At 37.6% G+C, this 17809-nt stretch overlaps 1 protein-coding gene across 5 annotated transcripts in view; it reads right to left on the reverse strand.

The window, feature by feature from the left end:
• LOC125236272 (unconventional myosin-XVIIIa) overlaps positions 1 to 17809 on the reverse strand; it is a 318921-nt gene that overhangs the window by 26808 nt on the left and 274304 nt on the right. For all 5 annotated transcript variants that reach the window (XM_048142988.1, XM_048142986.1, XM_048142990.1 and 2 more), the window contains one exon: positions 5421 to 5510. In XM_048142988.1, the coding sequence (XP_047998945.1) occupies positions 5421 to 5510 (90 nt within the window). The remainder of the gene's footprint in view (positions 1 to 5420; positions 5511 to 17809) is intronic.

Below are 17809 nucleotides of genomic sequence, written 5' to 3' on the forward strand. Positions count from 1 at the left end.
TTTCTAATGAAGAATGAGATAATTTCTTCAGTGCCATTATGTAAGCACAGTTCAGTATTTTTGTCTAGCTAGGTCAAGGAACTCACGTAGGTACAATATACACTTAGACACCGTTAGTCGAATAAAAAAATAACTATTATCCAGGGTGTTTAACTGTTTATTTTCTCACCTGCAATCATTTACGGGGTGGAATAATTTGAGGTGATACTGAGCAATTTTTACGGGATTAACTCAGAAATAAGCATAGCAATGCTAAGCCGATGGTCTTGGGTTCGAATCCCGGTAAGAGTCCTTATTTGTGAGAGAGGCACTTATGGTTTGTTCCTGAGTCATGGACGTTTTTGATGTTTTCTATGTTTTGAATAATTTATTTAAGGATACAAAATGTTAATTGCAAAAAAAAAACAGAGGAAATGCATACTTTTGAAATTATGTGCATGTGTGCGATCCCGGGTTCGAATCCCGGTAAGGGCATTTATTTGTGTGATCAGCACAGATATTTTTTCCTGAGTCTTGGATGTTTTCTATGTATATTATAGTATTTGTATATTATACATATATATCGTTGTCGGAGTACCCACAACACAAGCCTTCTTGGGCTTATCGTGGGACAGTCAATCTGTGTAATAATGTCCAATAATATTTATTTATTTATTTTTATTTATACCTTAATTACTTACATTACAGGACTCCCCTCACTAGGCTAGGCCTATATCATGCATAACGTGGTAGGAAAGAAAAAATAAAATAAAGAAAGTTACAGGTTTATACCAGGTTTGAGATACTTGCAGTTTATAAAATTGAACCTACTACAATTTTATATGTACAGCCAACACAGTTGTGAATACAAAGTGCCAAAAAATATGTATACAAAACTTTATTGCCTGTACATTAAGGTGTGTATATACATTTTTCGTACTTTCTATGTATTCACAGCTGTGTAGTTGACTGTACTAAGCTACTAAGGTACTTCCCGGGATTCGAAACCAGGACTTTTACCTTCGTAGTCAGGGTCACTGCCGAAACTACAAAGGCCGGTTGTGAATATCGTGTCTAATTATGAAATTCTTGTCAATTAGCAATGTTTGGTCAGAAACGAATGGTGATTAAACTGACACTAATGATTGCTCAAGATTTATGACTACAAATTAAATAGCTTATCGAAGTAATAAGTCAATGTCACTAACGTGCATTTTATTGGACTTTCAGTACATTGACAAGTCTTTGAGACGACTATGTAAATCTACGAGAAATCTGCGTTTCATACAAATATAAAAAAAAAAAAAAAAAAAAATTTATTGCCAAAAAAAAAATCTACAATCTAAACTTACAGTTTAAGCATTAGGTACAACATTCTGTGCATATAGGCGTTGTTATCCTCTCTGGATATTAACATTATTACGACGGAATTTGTGAGTCTGTTTAGTAAAACGTCCCACTTTGTCGGTTACCATTAAGGCGAGATTTACTTGTATCTTTATATGAATAAACTGACAAAGCGGCTTTATAGCAATCGACAAAGTGGGACGTTTTCCCGTACACACTCACAGTTGATCATATCAACAATAATTGAATAAAAATTTAAATTAAAGTCAAAATTACATATGTCTGTACCTTGCACAGCTGGCATGCCAGCCGCGTTCAAAAAACTTGCATGCCAGTCCATTTGCCAGTATTTTTGCAGTTTACGCTTAATAGTTAGGAGCATTTCACATTTTAAATGATTATCTATTTTGAGTTCCTAGTTTTTACAACAATCAAAACATTGAAAAAAGTCAAACTTCACATAGTAGAAGTAGTGACATTAATATTGATAGTGTAATGATCTAATGATTGACAAACCCGGGTTTAGTGACCCCTAAATTATCTTTTTTCTCTTCTTATGAAATCTGGCCCGTGTTGTAAATAAGTAAAAACTTACGTGCATTTCATAAAACACGATTAAAACTCACATTATCACTATATTATATCAAGAAACGCAAAAGGAACTGTTCTAGGTAGTAACTACGAAACCACTGACAGTGCAAACCCAACGTCTCAAGGAGAGCAACTGTGACATGTTAGTGTTGGAGTAAACTCGAGTCTTGAGTCTAAAAAACCTCGACTCGTATATACCTACGATTATTACACAAAATCTCGAGCCTTTTAAGTCCCGAGTCGAGTCTTTTCTCGAGTCTCTCTTAAACAACGCAGCTCTCCTTAGGAGACGTAGAAGGAACAGTTCTAAGTAGGAGTAAACCACCGCCTTGCAAAAGCCAATGTCTCAAAGACAGCGAACGTGGCGTAGTCAGTGATGTTTTTACTTTCGAGTCTTTTAAAATCTCAAGTCGGGTCTTTTATGGCGTCTTTTTTTTAACAACACTCAAAATGGTTCGAAACTCTGAATAAAGCCTGCGACAGCAAGTTTGTACATTTTACGCGAACACTGTAATAGTGATAAAGAAAATAAGATATTTCCAATGAAGTTTTTAATCTTAGAAGATTAGACAGTCGTCTCAAACAGTCGACTTTAAGGACTCGAGACTTGAATCCCAACCATCACTAGCTCATGTAGGCGTCCGTTCCTCATGAATGAATATCAGGCTTGATATACTTAGTGCCCTTTGTTTCATTGTGATAGGGCAATCTCAGAATCTAGGCGATAAGCTATTGGAATTGAATTATGTATTGTGATTTTTAAGGCACTTTCGATTGTATCGATTGTGTACGTGATGGAACGGCGAGCGTAATGAAAATGGAAAGGTGTTTTGAGATCCGCATTTGCTGTTATTACACAAATGTGTATTTATTTTATTGCAGGATATTAGTGTGTTGATTGCCTCTGTTATAAAATGTTGATTAGTTATACACAGTAAATCTTATTAGACTAAGGCCGTTTTCACATTATCCGATCCGATATCGGGTGTCGGACCGACATCCTACACCCGATAAACGCTTCCGATAATGTCGGATGTCGGTCCGATAAAACGCATTGTTCCAAATCAATGAAGTATGATTTTGTATCAAAAAATATTTTAAAAAATTTTATATTTAATAATTATAAGCACTATATTTCAAATACTTTATTGTAAAATTAAAATAACGAGCATAAAAATACTCAAGAGTGGCAGCTAAAATAAATAATTTTACATTTAACTATATCTACTAAAAGATGAAAAAATTAGTATCCGCAATTCGGACCGATGAATTACAATCTTTTTTTTTCAACAGAAATTCATCATTAATAGCTGTTTAATAGACGTCATTTTTGTCACGCACACTACTACAAATGTATACCTACATTATATACGCACACATACAAATATTATCGGCCGACAGCTGGTGAGGGGTCCGGCATGCCAAAAATGTCGGAAGCGTCCTGCCGATATCGGTAGTTCGATGGTGCCTCGGACAAAAACTGTTGTAGGAAAGTGCCATCTGCATTAAATCCGCAATTTTTGCGTTTTATATCGTTTTTTAGTAATAATGATCTATCAAATACAAAAATACATAATTAAAGACCTGGAAGCGCATAAATCTTACATTTTACATCCTTCCTACACCCGATATCGGATCGGATAATGTGAAAACGGCCTAATTAGGCCAAAACTAAACTATTTGTTGGTCAACGCATAATCGCCCGGCATAAAATTGCTAAATCCGAGGTAATCAATACCGCAAGGCCAATTTAAAATTAATAAACAAGATGATGTCGCCATCTTAGGGAACCTCGTAGATATTAGTCATGGTGCAAAAACCTTGACAGAACCGTTCTATGGAACATGAATGACATTTTTTTACGCAGCAGCTGAGCCGCTGACAGGCGCTACCGTGAGAGAAAACAAACATTTATGTATTCTAGCGGTTTTTTTGTGATGAGAGACATTGCTGTTGATGTTACTATTAGCATACGTGCTGCTGTGCGTGAATATGTAACTACTGATGAAGGCGAAATGAGTGGAAAGTACCTATTCAAGATAATTGTTGGGAAATTGTAGTTAATTTTTGGTGAATCCCGACGAGAAATCTAAAACAATGATTACGACTTTTTTATTAATCTTTGCTTCGCTATTCAGAATGCTCCGGGAAAATAAAACTGCACTTTTAAAACATCCTAAAATTTAAATACCTACGCCCACGCCGATGAAATAAATGGTGAAATCCCTCAATACTTGGATATTTTCAGACGGATTCATGAATGTCATCATACCATGGGGATTCTCCAAGGGAGCTTACAAAGTCACGAGTTTTATATTTATTTATTTATTTGGGATATTGTTCCGAGTCAAGGTCACACTTGCTTGCGCTCCGTAGCGAACGAAACTCAATTGTCACCATCATGTTTAAGTTTGTCACCATCTTCCGTATAGCGAAACACAAACCGTTTCGTTATCAAGACGCAAGTGATTGTCACATTGGCTTAGTTCCCTTATATCATTTGGAGCGTAGAGTTTTTTAGAAGCATTTATCATTTCCGTCATACCATAGGTTCCCCAAGACAACTTACAATGTCACTACCTACTTACATTTATTTAGCGGTATATTGTTGTTTATGATCCTTGCTTCTGGTCCTTTTAATGCAACTCTGTCTTTTGTAGCGTGGATTGTTTTAAAACCATCCATCACTTCCATCATACCATGTTTTTTTTTCTCCAACAGAGCTTACAAAGTCGCTAGTGTAGTGATATTTATTTATCGGGATACTGTTGTTTATGATCCTGGTTCCAGGTCCGGTCAGGCCAGCCTCCTTTTGTCTTTTTGCAGCGTGTGAGCGGCCCTGGGCGCCGCAATTAAAGCACCCGGTTTGGACACCGGCTCGGCGACGTAAAAACATAATGATAAATTGGACATAGTTTACTACCCTGTTTTAAAACAGGATTCTTATTGGACTGGGTTTAGATGTGGTTGGTACTTAATTAATTTGAAACGTATTCTTATTTTGCATTGAAGTTTATGTTGTGCTGTAGAGAACTGATTCCCTCAGGTGCCTTGTGCGCATGATTTGATATGATTTTTCTATTTTTTTAAATTATTATATATTTTTTAATTTTCCATTAGATCTAAGAGATCGGTTACTTCAAAATGTTAGGCTATATGTTGTCTGAAATCAACTGTTTCCAATCATCCCAATCAGATGCACGGTTGAACGGTCGATAGCATGAATTAGATACTTTCCAAAATGGGATTTTTGTTTTACTTTGTATTGTAATCGTAATTTTCTATTTCTAAATACAAATCTTCCTTTGTTTACTGTAATTTTGTCCTCTGAAAGCTGTTCGTGCTTTTCCAAAACGTTTACTTAATAATAATAAAACTTTGGGCTGTGACCGTGAATCGGAAACTCGGCCAAGAACGACACACAAATTACTCATATTAATAATTTGTTTGACTTGAAAATTATACATGTTTAAAAAATATTCGACTACAATAAAAGTACTAACCTTTGTTTCGAGCCTTTCGTTTTCATTCTTGAAGTGTGTGCGTTCGTTTTCCACCTTATCCAGTTTAGCTCGCAGGGTCTCCAGCTCTTCCTGTAATCAAAGAAAATATGCGTTAGGAACTTAGAAATGAAAAGATTTTACGAAAATATTACTCGGCTTAAAACTGACATCATTTTATGATTATAACTGATGTTGTATTTGTAGAAGTTGATGTGTATCATTTAATTAAGATGCCAATTAGAAGCTTTTATGAGAATATATCTTTGAGTTTGTGACGACGACATCCGGAACATAGCGGGTCACAACTGGATGAGACTAGCCGAGGACCGGGAGAAGTGGCGTAGACACTAGCAGAGAGGCCTATGCTCGGCAGCGGGCGATAAAGGGCTGATATGATGATGATGATGATGATGATGATGATGATGTCTTTGAGGCCTATTTATGCAAATAAAGATGACTGATAACGTATCATAAAATTGATTTAACAACCCATAACACGAATCATTTTATACAACTAAAATAGCAATTCAATTGCTTAGATAAAAATTGTCATAGCCTGAAACGAATTTTCATGCGTTTCACTATTGTTACTATTGTTAAAAGCTCTGTGTTTTAGCACTCTTCTGTACAGGAACTAAATAAAAGTACTAATTGACCACAACAATCCCGACATCAGACAGACAGACGCACTTTCAATTCCCAAGCGCGCACGCAAGCGCTTGACCCGCGACCCCGACGCCAATCACGCTATGATATAATCCGATTAGCTTCATATGAACTTTGTCTCAAGTATGAGAATTTACAATGGAGATGTCGTCATTATTAAGAAATGCACCTACTTACTCGTATTCTTCCATGTATGATTGTACGGCTTGACTCCGGATTAAACTTACGATTTTTGGACACCTGATAGGACAAGAGGACAAGAGAAACCTGAAGAACGGGTAAAACATACGTAGATACTTTTTCAGAAAAGTTCTTGGTATTTTCTTCACGTAAAAATGTAGTTAAGTAACAAGTGATTAGGCAGTAGTATCGTATGAACCCCTTCCCTTATTAACATGTCCATGTAATGTCAGTTCTTCACAAGACAAGCTACATCGACAGAACAACAACTTATTTCTACACGCATCACGCTTCGCGCGTCAAACCGTTTTTCTACAATTCAATTATCGAATCTCGCAATAAATCGAATTCCTTGGAAACGGCGGAGCCACCGCGGCTCGAAACTCGAAGAAATCGAGCCGTTCGAGATGTCCGGCGGAGCGGTACGTTGCGTGCGTTTTATAGCAGTATATTCTTAAGTTGTTGCCCAGTTAAGTTGAAATCTCAGGGGGTCTACTTCGAACACCGAAGTTCACAGATGGCGGGCATCTTTCTATGATATAATTACGAATAAACTATTGTAATATGTGTGATCTTCAGCGTTCGGGGTAAGCCCAATGGTGACTAGTGTCCCTACCGTGAGTTGATCCGTAGCATTATTTAACTAAGCGCAATAAGAGAGAGCCAATATAATCAGAATATTTATTTCTATTAAGAATATACCGGTTCTGTCGCGTGTCCCCGTGTTTTGATAATGATTGGAATTACATCTGAAACCACTAAAAGTGCACGTAATGCTACTCGCGGTAGTAAAATCTATACAAAATAAAAGAATACATCATAAGTATTATACCTTTTAAACACGCAATAGAGCGGTTTGTGATCCGTTATATCATATGATTACGTGCTCGTGGCTGTTTGTAAACACACTTATAGCCCACTATACACTATACAAATTACCCTAATAAATTTTTCAACTAAATGTATTATAAAAATATCTACATATGGTTGAATTTAACTCAAATAAAAATAAACCTTACCTACGGATAAACCAAAAATAACTTTTAACTTAGAATTAAAAAGGATTATTCGATCATACCCCAATTCTCGTGTACCTAAAAATGCATTTGCCCCATAATTATTTAAGGACATGAAATTCCAATGTGTCCAAAATTCATAAAGAAGGACGCACCTGTCCGCTGGTCTTATTAACCAGTTTAACGCCGCGCGGGACACATTAATCCATTTTTGGCATCCATTTAGCCGTCTGTGTTTTATGAAAGAGCAGCTGACGTAGTGGAGCTTGCGTTTTTTGACATTTTAAACTTGCCTGGACGAAATTTGAATTAACCAAGGACGTAAATATGAAAAGACGGATATAAGAGGGATAGGTTATACAAATTCAAAAATGAGGACATGACGAAAATTTTTCGACTAATTTTTCGAATAATTAAATCCAAAATTTAAATAATAAATACAAAGAAGGGATGGGATGGGACATATGGCTTGAAGACTCTATCGAAACCTAAAGGGTGTGTTCTAACTATAAATTAAATTACTAACGACCAAGATTAAAAATATTATGAAGGTTTCGTCGCAATTAGTAGCAACTTGAATTTTTCCCCTTTTTTATATTAAGTATCTTATTTAACATAACAGTTTTAAGTTGGCGAATAACCGGTTCACCTATTTTATTCAAGCCAAGAGGTCATTGGCTTCAGTGATCGACGTTTGTCACATAGCCAATATCATCAATCCTTAAAGTAATTAAACGTCTTTAGTATGCCATGCCAAATTATCGTAAGCAACATTGTCATCTAGTGCTATGCACCTCAGAGCTCAGACGTAATGGAAGGTAGAGGTAAAGGGAGATTTCTCTACTAGGAGATCACTTGCAAAAGTGTTTAGCGGGCGTAGCACTTACAAATACTGCGAAAAGGACGGCCTGACGTTATATCGTTTATCACACGACCATGCTTGTCTGCCAGGTGTCAGATGTATACAACCAAAGCTCACCATCAGTGTAGCGCTAGGGTGGCCTACTCTTATTATATAGTCGTTATTGATGAAGTGCGCAGTCAGTGATTTGAATAATTCCATTAATAAGTGTTCTAGTGCCATGTACTTTTCGCGAGTCCGACACTTTACACTCATACATAGGTCCTCCTTACAACCCCGGTAAGGGTCACTTGCACCAACGAAAAGGGAGGGTTAACCCGAGGTTAACCCACCATTTTATATGGAATTGAGAGTTGACAGTCCACTAACCTTGAGTAAAGCGGGTGGTGCAAGTGGCACTAAGAGTAATAATTATAAGACACCACCACCAGTGTCGGACTAGTGGAGGGCCATCCTAGAAGAGCCAGAATACCCACGCACTATCAAGGTCAGACGCGTTGGGCTCCAGGAACCCTCTAGAAAGGCAAAAGACCGGCCTGAGTGGAGGGCACTGGAACGAACAGCGACTTATGGTGGTCACGACCCTCCGTCATAAGGTTTCGACAGAAGAATTATAAGTGCAAATGTAAACGCAATATCAAAATAAAAGACGACCAAAGATAAACACGTAATTTTTGATCTAATGCTCACGTCATGTCCGGAACATCCGCAACGTTTCGCAACGGCATGCGTGGAAGAATGCGTTACAGCATGCAGTCAGAGACGATAATCTCTTACGACTATGTGACTATCGGCTCTCGCGATAGGAATGCTGATACTGGGTCACGAATGGTGGGTTTGAGAAATTAGGCATGAAGCGCAAACACAAACCTAATAATACGTGCCACATATTGATTTTAATTAGATAAATGTTGTCTAATTTCGGTAATGGGTTAAAAAAGTATGTCATATTTTTCTGTCTGTCTGATCGTATGTGACAGCCAGAGGTTACATAATAGTATCATCATTCTCTTGCCCTTATCCCAGTCACTTGAGGTCGGCGCAGCATGTCTTTCTCTTCCATACATCTCTGTCACTCGTCATCTCATCATTAACTTGTGTTAGTTCCATATCATGTCTCACACAGTCCATCCACCTCTTCTTCGGTTTTCCTCTCTCGTTACTTCCATCACCTTCCACATTCATTCGTAATATCTTTCTCGTCACATGCCTTTCATCCCTCACCATTAATTTAAGGGTTACTACGGCCATACAAAAGAAATTGCTACACTGATCATTTCGTCCTTAGGTAAAATATTTTGTTGTGCCCTAGAAAAACTCAAGTTAAGCTAGTAAAGGCTGTTAGATATAAATTACTAAAGAGTCGGTATTAAAACGCAGCAAAATCTACAATCTAAAACTGATAATATCTTGGTAAAGGCACTCGCTCAATCGCCGCAGGGCTAAAAACTAGTATAGCAAAGAAAGTGGTCTTTAATCTCTAAGATTGAACCCGCAGGGCTGGCAACAGTGGCAACTAGTAGTAAATTAAGTAATCAAATTCGTCAGGGGACGTAGAAATAGCCTAAGGTATCCTACGGTCTTAAAGGCCCATTTACACTTAAAAAATTGCATTGTTGTATTTGGTACCCAGGTCGACTGAATGTAGCCTTGGCAGGTGAGCCGGAAGATAACTTATCGGCTATCACATAACCGGTGGCTCACCGCACTACCGCAGATCATGTACCTAAGATGCAGCACGCTACCAGACCAATTGGCGACTCAAGCATATTGCTTTGCTAACTATTTAATCCTTGGTCGGAACTAGCAGCAGCGCTGTAGAACGGGCATTATAACTCCAGTCAATTAGTATTGCGACTATAGGTATGTTACGCGGCCGTCCATCCAAAATTAACATTTCTTAATAAACAATAATAAGAAATTGGCTATCAATGCCATGGAAAGAGATAGCCCTGCCAGGTGGACCGGATGATCACTTATCGGTATAGCATAACCGTCGGCTCACCGCTGACCACGATGCTGCATGAACTACTAGGAACAGTAGGAACCAGCCGTATTTTACGCAAAAAAACACACGCATATTGTATAAATGTTGGCTTTACATACATACACACACACAAACTTCGAAGTGTCATATGTACTGAAAAACGTTGTACAATACACGCGTGCGTATTCGTCACTTGTGTGATGTGTCGATTTAAAACACTCCGTTCGGTCGTGTTTCTTTTATCGCCACTTCTTTCGAGCTTCCGCACTTGTATCGCAATGTACTATTTACTGTTTGTGAAATCGTCTGTACAGAAAGTTTAATTCTCAACAAGATACACACAACAATACAGTAGGTATGTTAAAAACAACTCATTCACAAGACGTATTTTTATCTTGATCGTGTGGTATTTAGCTACAGCACATTAGGGCGACGTCCGCTAAGTAACATTTGTATTATGCAGGGACTTCGCAAAGAAATCTGTTTTATCTTTAAATGTTCAGTTCATCAGTAGAAATATTTGTTTTATTATTTTAGACTAATGGTTTTTGTTATTTAGGTCACATTAAGAACATAAACTAATGAGTAAACTGCGCTGGGTTATCAATATTGAAATGCATTATAATCAGACGGCAAAAATACCATAGATTTGTCTTCTGTTCTAGTATATTTTTCACGCGATGTGTGCGTACCGATGTTATTTGAATACATTTTTTGAGATTTTGACATTTTAAAACACAGTGATGTGACACCTAGTTCACCTGCCTATCGAGTATTAAAAATGCGTTCACATAACAAACAAATAATTGACACAAACAAATAAAATGTCCTTATGAGACTTCGAATCTGAACAAGAGGTCTCTTCTCTACTTACTTCGTAGTGTATAGTCGGCAATGACCTACGTAGACCGTCAATACCATCATCAAATGGTAATCCAGTAAAACCAGTACAATGTGCCACACTCATGGAATCGAATCCACCACAATCACACGACATGCTCTATTTCCCCGTCGAATAAATTACCATCATAACCAACTTTGTTTGCCATCATAGCAGATTACTGCTACCGTCTGTGTTTAAAGAAAATAGTGATTATAGTTTTTGTGTAGTTACGAGTATACCCTTCTTAATTGGCAGTGCAGTGTGCGCAGTCGAGCTCAAATACTTTTTCTATTTGTATATCATTGGGGATTCTTTTAAATTGTTTGAACTTATTGCTCTTAATTTCCTGTTGGTTAGCTGCAAGATTGATGCTCGACCAAAGTGTTGCTGCGTTTCGACTAAAGCGAAGAATGTGTTTATAAATTATAAGACACCAATAGCATCAGTTCATTTGTTTTCTTCGCTCAGAAGCCTTCTTTTGGTTTTTATAAACACAACCCTTGCGACATATGGCTGGTCTAAATGCAGCCTAAGAAAAAACAAACATATCAAGTTATAAAATATCAACAATTGATATTTTTGGATTCAGATTCAGACTAACCATTTATTTGGGATGCAGCTGTGATAGCGATAAGAAATGAGGCTAAGAAGAGGTCATATTAGGTCAATTCAAATGAAGACAAGAAAAAACAATTATAATCAGACAGTAAGATGTACAGAGAACAATGGAGAACATACACTTTAAGACATTAGAAGCTAAGCGAATAAATAAACCTGAATCCTGGATCAATTACGGATCGCTACACTGCAAGATACTTTAAAAGGTATTATGTGCCAACATAAGAAAATTAACGACACAGATGTTTTATTAGTCTGGCAAATGTTCCAAAAGCTACCAATACGTGTGCTCTTCTACCAATCATTGTTGTTACGTATCATAAGGTCACATCACCATCATCATTATCAGCTCTTTATCGCCCACTACTCAGCCTCTCTTCCAGTATCCACATTACCATAAGGTCACAGTCTCTGGTAAGTCTGTAAAAAAATTGGAATACATTGCCAGGACTGGGTCGCTCGTGGGAACTATGTGATCCGCTACACACTAGCATATAGTAGGCATTATAGCATCCGCCGGTTTTTGCTGCAAGTAGGTACAGTTACTCGACTCGATCCCGATTTAAATGACCGGAAAATTTGTATTGCATTCTCATTCAAATTATATTGCCCACGTGAAGATTTCCTAAACAAGATGGGCTGGTTAATAGTGTGGTTTAGCAGTAAAATATTTAAGATACATACTATTAGAGACTAGTTGACTACCGAGTACCGACAGTGCCTACAAAGAAAAAGGTTTCAGATCTAAGTAAATGGTAGAAATGCAGTGCTGATAGCAAATATAGAATCGATGGATTTCAAAAAAAATGTACTCGTGACGTGACCATGAAAATAGGCTAGTTTCCTACTAGTCAAATCAGCTTCTTTTTAAGAACTGTCAAAACGATTTGCTAATATGGAATTACTATGAAATACTGAGGAGTGACGTCACGGTCAATTCATTTACTTTATATCTTTCTCTTTGACTTATTAAATAGAAATTATGTTTAAAAATAAGTACTGTCCATATTCTTTTTCTAATTATGTGGTGCTTTATTTCGTACACTGCATAAAATATTTTATTTTAAGTACAGGAAACTAGCCTATTATGCTTTTTTTGACAATTTGGTATCCGGTAGCGGTATGTCTTAGCCAAATCTTAGAAAGGATTAGATCATGACGTAAAAGGTTGGTCACATAATGAAAAAGTGCCATTTCAATTTTATGGTCTGGCAATTTGTTATAAATATCGACCGTTAATTACACATTGGAAAGCAGTTGCTGCAAATTATCAGGCGTGTCAAAAACTGGAACTTTCACGTGCCCCTATCGCCATAAAACGTTATCGCTCCAACACCACCATAAAATATGAAGTAACCGTTTAATCCATCAACATGATACCGCGAGCAGGAAGGCAGAACTGCCAATTTCGCAAATCTAATCTACGCCTGCAAATGTAGCAGTTAGCCATAAAACCTGGGTCATAGTTTCACAACAGCGGTGCAACATGATGGGCGAGACAGTATCTTGCCCGCGACTATCTATCCTCTTCTAACTATATTCACTAGAGTGGGACAGATAAGCATCCAGGCGAGATACTGTAGCTACCTTGAAGCCCTGAAGGGCCGGTTCGTTAAAGGAAGTGTCCAATACATCGATTTAAACTTCCCTAGATACACTATCGCCTACAAATTTGACACTCAAAAGTGTCCGATCGCTTAGTTGCAAATGTGTGCGTCTAGTTGACAAACGAAAACTTCGCAATATAGTAAAAACTACTTTAATTTTTTTACAAAAACAACGTTATTTCTTAGTACTTAGAGTTCAATTTCAAATGCAAGCAATTGGCGGTTATGACATTAATGAATGTGATCATCGCGACAGCCATAAAATTTTATGACCGCAGATCGCAGGTGTGCATATTTTTAAACAAATCTACGTCTTATTGCAACCAACATAAGTTTAATTTCGTTCGCGCTGCAACAATCTAAACGCCATTTTTAAATTGGGAACGAGGATGGACAGAGGCATCATGGGAGTCGCGCTATGAGATGAAAGGCGAGAATGAGGAAATTTGCGGTATTTTTGCGAAAAACTGTTTAAATATATATATATGTGTGTGTGTGTGTGTGTGTGTGTGTATGTATGTTTATAAATAAATAAATAGATATTGGGGACACCTTACACAGATCAACTTAGCCCCAAACTAAGCAAAGCTTGTACTATGGGTACTAAACGACGATATACATACTTATATACATAGGATACATCCATGACTCAGGAACAAATATCTGTGCTCATCACACAAATAAATGCCCTTACCGGGATTCGAACCCAGGACCGCGGCTTAGCAGGCAAGGTCACTACCGACTGAGCCAGACCGGTCGTCTAATATATATAACATATGTGTGTGTGTGCGTGTAGTGAGTGTATGTGTAGCGATTATGTGAAGGTAAACAGTTGAGGGATTGTATGTGGTGTGTGTGAGGGATGGTGCACTTGGAGAATATGAATTAAGTAGCTATTAAAACAAAGAAGAATTGAATGATGACATTAATTTATTATTCTACGTAATTTCTTTCAAAGCTTTGTGTGGGTAAATCTTCTCTCCGCTCCTCAGCTATAATCTTGCGCCATTTTTCCCTTTCAACGTCTTGTTTTGGGAATCTGGAATAAAAACCTTTTTTATTACTTAAAAACGAATTTGCTATTCCCGGGTTGTTTCTTTTTATAATTAAAGTAATTTATAAGATATGTATTAATATTATTGAATTGAAATCATTTATTTCAGACTTATTGGTCCATAATAATAAATAAATACATACACTAATAATATGAAATAGGCTTCTTTTACAAAAAATATAAATTAGCGACTCCATCATTCCATTTTTAACTATGTTCTACTTCATCCATCTTTTGTCGCCGTCTACTCATTACTAGTATAGCGCGAGAGAAAGAGACAAACTGCGTAAGACCAAATCAAGGAATTTACTTTAATTATTCTAGAAAATAAATGTTTTTAGTAAGTTAGGAAGCCATTTTGGCCACAAATGCATAACATTATAAAATTATTAACAATTACTTACCGGAAATACTATACGTCATCCTTTTTTAACGTATGTAAGGTGTTATTTTTGCACTTTTTTACGGAGCACTTAGGCATGTTGCCGACACGGCGGATGAAGCGCTACTGACCGCCCAATTGTGCTTAGAACATTTTCAAGCACAATTTGCTGCGGACACATTCTAAGCCATGATGGTGCATCTAGGTAGTTTAGATCGATGGTCCAATACCGTGAACAAGATTAAATTGATCGAACACGGGCCGCGGACCGGCCTTAATCTAGTCACTATGGCTTAGCAAAGTCTGCTGCAGTTGCTGTACCGTATAATTGATCATCTATTACGAAAACATAATTAGCAATCATGTGGTTAGTTTTTCTCGTCGACCATTCAAGGAGCTTACGGTATTTATAATATTTAAGGCGGCGATATTTGAAAATACTTCGGTAATTGCTATGAAAAAGTTATGTTTTTCGTGTCGCTGATCCTTTTTTCTTACGATGGATGTCCATGCCGTTAATCAAAACTATCAAAAGTTCAGAAACTTTACAAAAGGCGTCACGTCATGACATCGTACTGAGGAGTCGAATATGCTCCCGGCAGTCTTAAGATCATTGCCCGGATAAACTAAGTTAATCGCTGAGTTAACATTTTTACACGTAATTATTAGCGAAGCGCGTCCATCAATGTATTATGCAGTGGCATGGTGTATTGATTGAATTTCATTGGTCGTCTGCACGAATAGGTACTAACATCACAGACTAACTACTAGAAAGACCGTTTTATTACATTAATATGTACATCTGTTTTCTGGAGGGGTAGGCAGATAGGTACCACAGCTTTCCACTTGCTGCGATCATGACCTTGACATAATATTTGTTTCGTTTCCTTCCCTTTTGCAACATTCCTCATACACGCGTGCCGGATAAGGTAGCTCTTGACCTGGTCTTTTTTCAGATTTCCCGGATTTGATCACAGAACGTCCGTCGAGATCAACCCCTTTCCAACTGCTGCTTGTTACTTAAGACGATACGATACAGGTCAATTCTCCATACAAACACTCCCGACTATTTCCTCCCTGGTTTTTGTAGATAGAGCAATGGTTTTTTCAACGCAGATTATTATTATTTTTTTCTACTCCCGTGTTGTTATACGTCATTTACCGTGTCGTGCATAGATCGTTAAAACCCTACATAAAAGATGCCCGACCCCGACCCCGCCCGGCGCCCCGCGCACCCACGCATACGATATAGCTCTTAAAGCATTGTTAGGATGCCTTTAAGGGATATAGCGGGCAGCGGGGCGCCGGCCGGGGGCGGGCGGCGGCGCAGGGGAGTGCGAGCGACAGGGTGAGTGCAGAAACATTGCAGAGGACAAGTCAAAATACTTATAGGAAACAGTGCGAATTTCAAGAAAGTTATTCTAGAAAACTATTCAAAAGTAAGTGCATGGTCGTAGGAAAGTATTGTATGCAACGGTGTTTAACTGAGTCAAAAAAAACTCGTGGCGTCTTAATAACAATTTTCGGCTTCGCCTCAAATTGTTACCCACGCCACTCGTCTTTTTTGACCTCCTTTAAACGCCTGTTGCATAAAATTATTACACTAAAATACTATTATCTGTGTCGGACCGTTTTGATTGTTTTGCTATTTTTATTTTAAAAGACGCTAGAGCCAATCAAACATTTCTAAAAACGGCCTTTTTCAATATGGCTCAAAAAAGTTGTGATAGGTACTCAAGACAACAGGTAACAATTAGCCAAAAAATCTAAGAGGTTCGAAATAGACTATTTCATTGTTATTCAGATTCTCAAATTTCGTTCCGTTTAAATAAGTTTTGAAGGAGGAAACAGTCGAGAGCGGAACCTCGATATTAAAGATTTTTTCGCAATATCTCTTAACCTTAATGGACATTTTTTTTTTCAATAAATCTAGTTAATAACACTAGTATATTTAACTGAAATTCCCAAATTGAAAGGGGGACTCCTTTCCATTTTAGAATTTTCGCTCCCGTATCGTCTTAATCCTCGTAAACTCACTTTGTCAGCCTTCTTTCACTCATTCGTTTCACGTGTTCAAATCATCTTAACATGTCTTTCTCCAATTTTGTCAGTAAAACTTAATTCAGTCCACATATTTCAACACCAGAACAACCCTCTGGCTATGCAGCCCTCGGCAAGGGTCGGCAAACACCTTGGATTTAGGGGTTTTAATAATAATAAATATTATAGGACATTCTCACACAGATTGACTGAGCCTCACGGTACGCTCAAGAAGGCTTGTGTTGTGGGTACCCAGACAACGATATATATATACAAATATTTATATACATAGAAAACATCCATGACTCAGGATCAAATATCTGTGCTCATCACACAAATAAATGCCCTTATCGGGTTTCGAACCTGGGACCGCGGCGTAGCAGGCAGGGTCACTACGCGCTAGGCCAGACCGGTCGTTTTATATCCTTTTATATTGGAAGTTTGGTTCTTCAAGATGGTTTTCTCCACAGCCTTCATTGAGTCCACGCTTTTTTCTTATTCCGTCATGTAATCTAACATTGAATCACTTTTCATCTCAACGCTCTCAATTACACCATTCACTTGGCTTTCATGCCTCATCTACCGTTTTATTGCCTATGCAAAATGCAGCTAATGGCTTAGCCAATCTTAATAGCCTATTAATGGAATACTATGTAGCTGTAGCCATAATTAACTTACTTATATCTTAATCGGACCGGCGTTTATAGGCGACATATCGACCACCCAAGCAATCAACTACATTTAATAGAGTACAGGAAGTGCGTACTAGTAGGCTGCTCTACTTGCTCCACTAGTACACCAGTGGTTTTGTGAGTTATATAGCCTCGTGACAAGCTTAAAAATGTGTAAAAATGAAAAAAAAAAAAAAACACCTAGCTCTTGGAGTTATTATCACAGTGAGCTGACCATGGATTTTTACGCCGATCTAGATTATTGATATTTTGTAAATGCCTTAAGCATGCAATATCAACTTCCGCATTTTGAAATAATAATCAAAAGTTCAATATAATCTGTTGTGAATTGCGACCTGTAGAAGAGAACATCCGGGCATACAAAAGCAATGCTCGAATCGTTAGACTTATATTGACCGGGAT

Source organism: Leguminivora glycinivorella, chromosome 19 (genome assembly GCF_023078275.1).
Source record: "Leguminivora glycinivorella isolate SPB_JAAS2020 chromosome 19, LegGlyc_1.1, whole genome shotgun sequence".
NCBI lineage: Eukaryota > Metazoa > Arthropoda > Insecta > Lepidoptera > Tortricidae > Leguminivora > Leguminivora glycinivorella.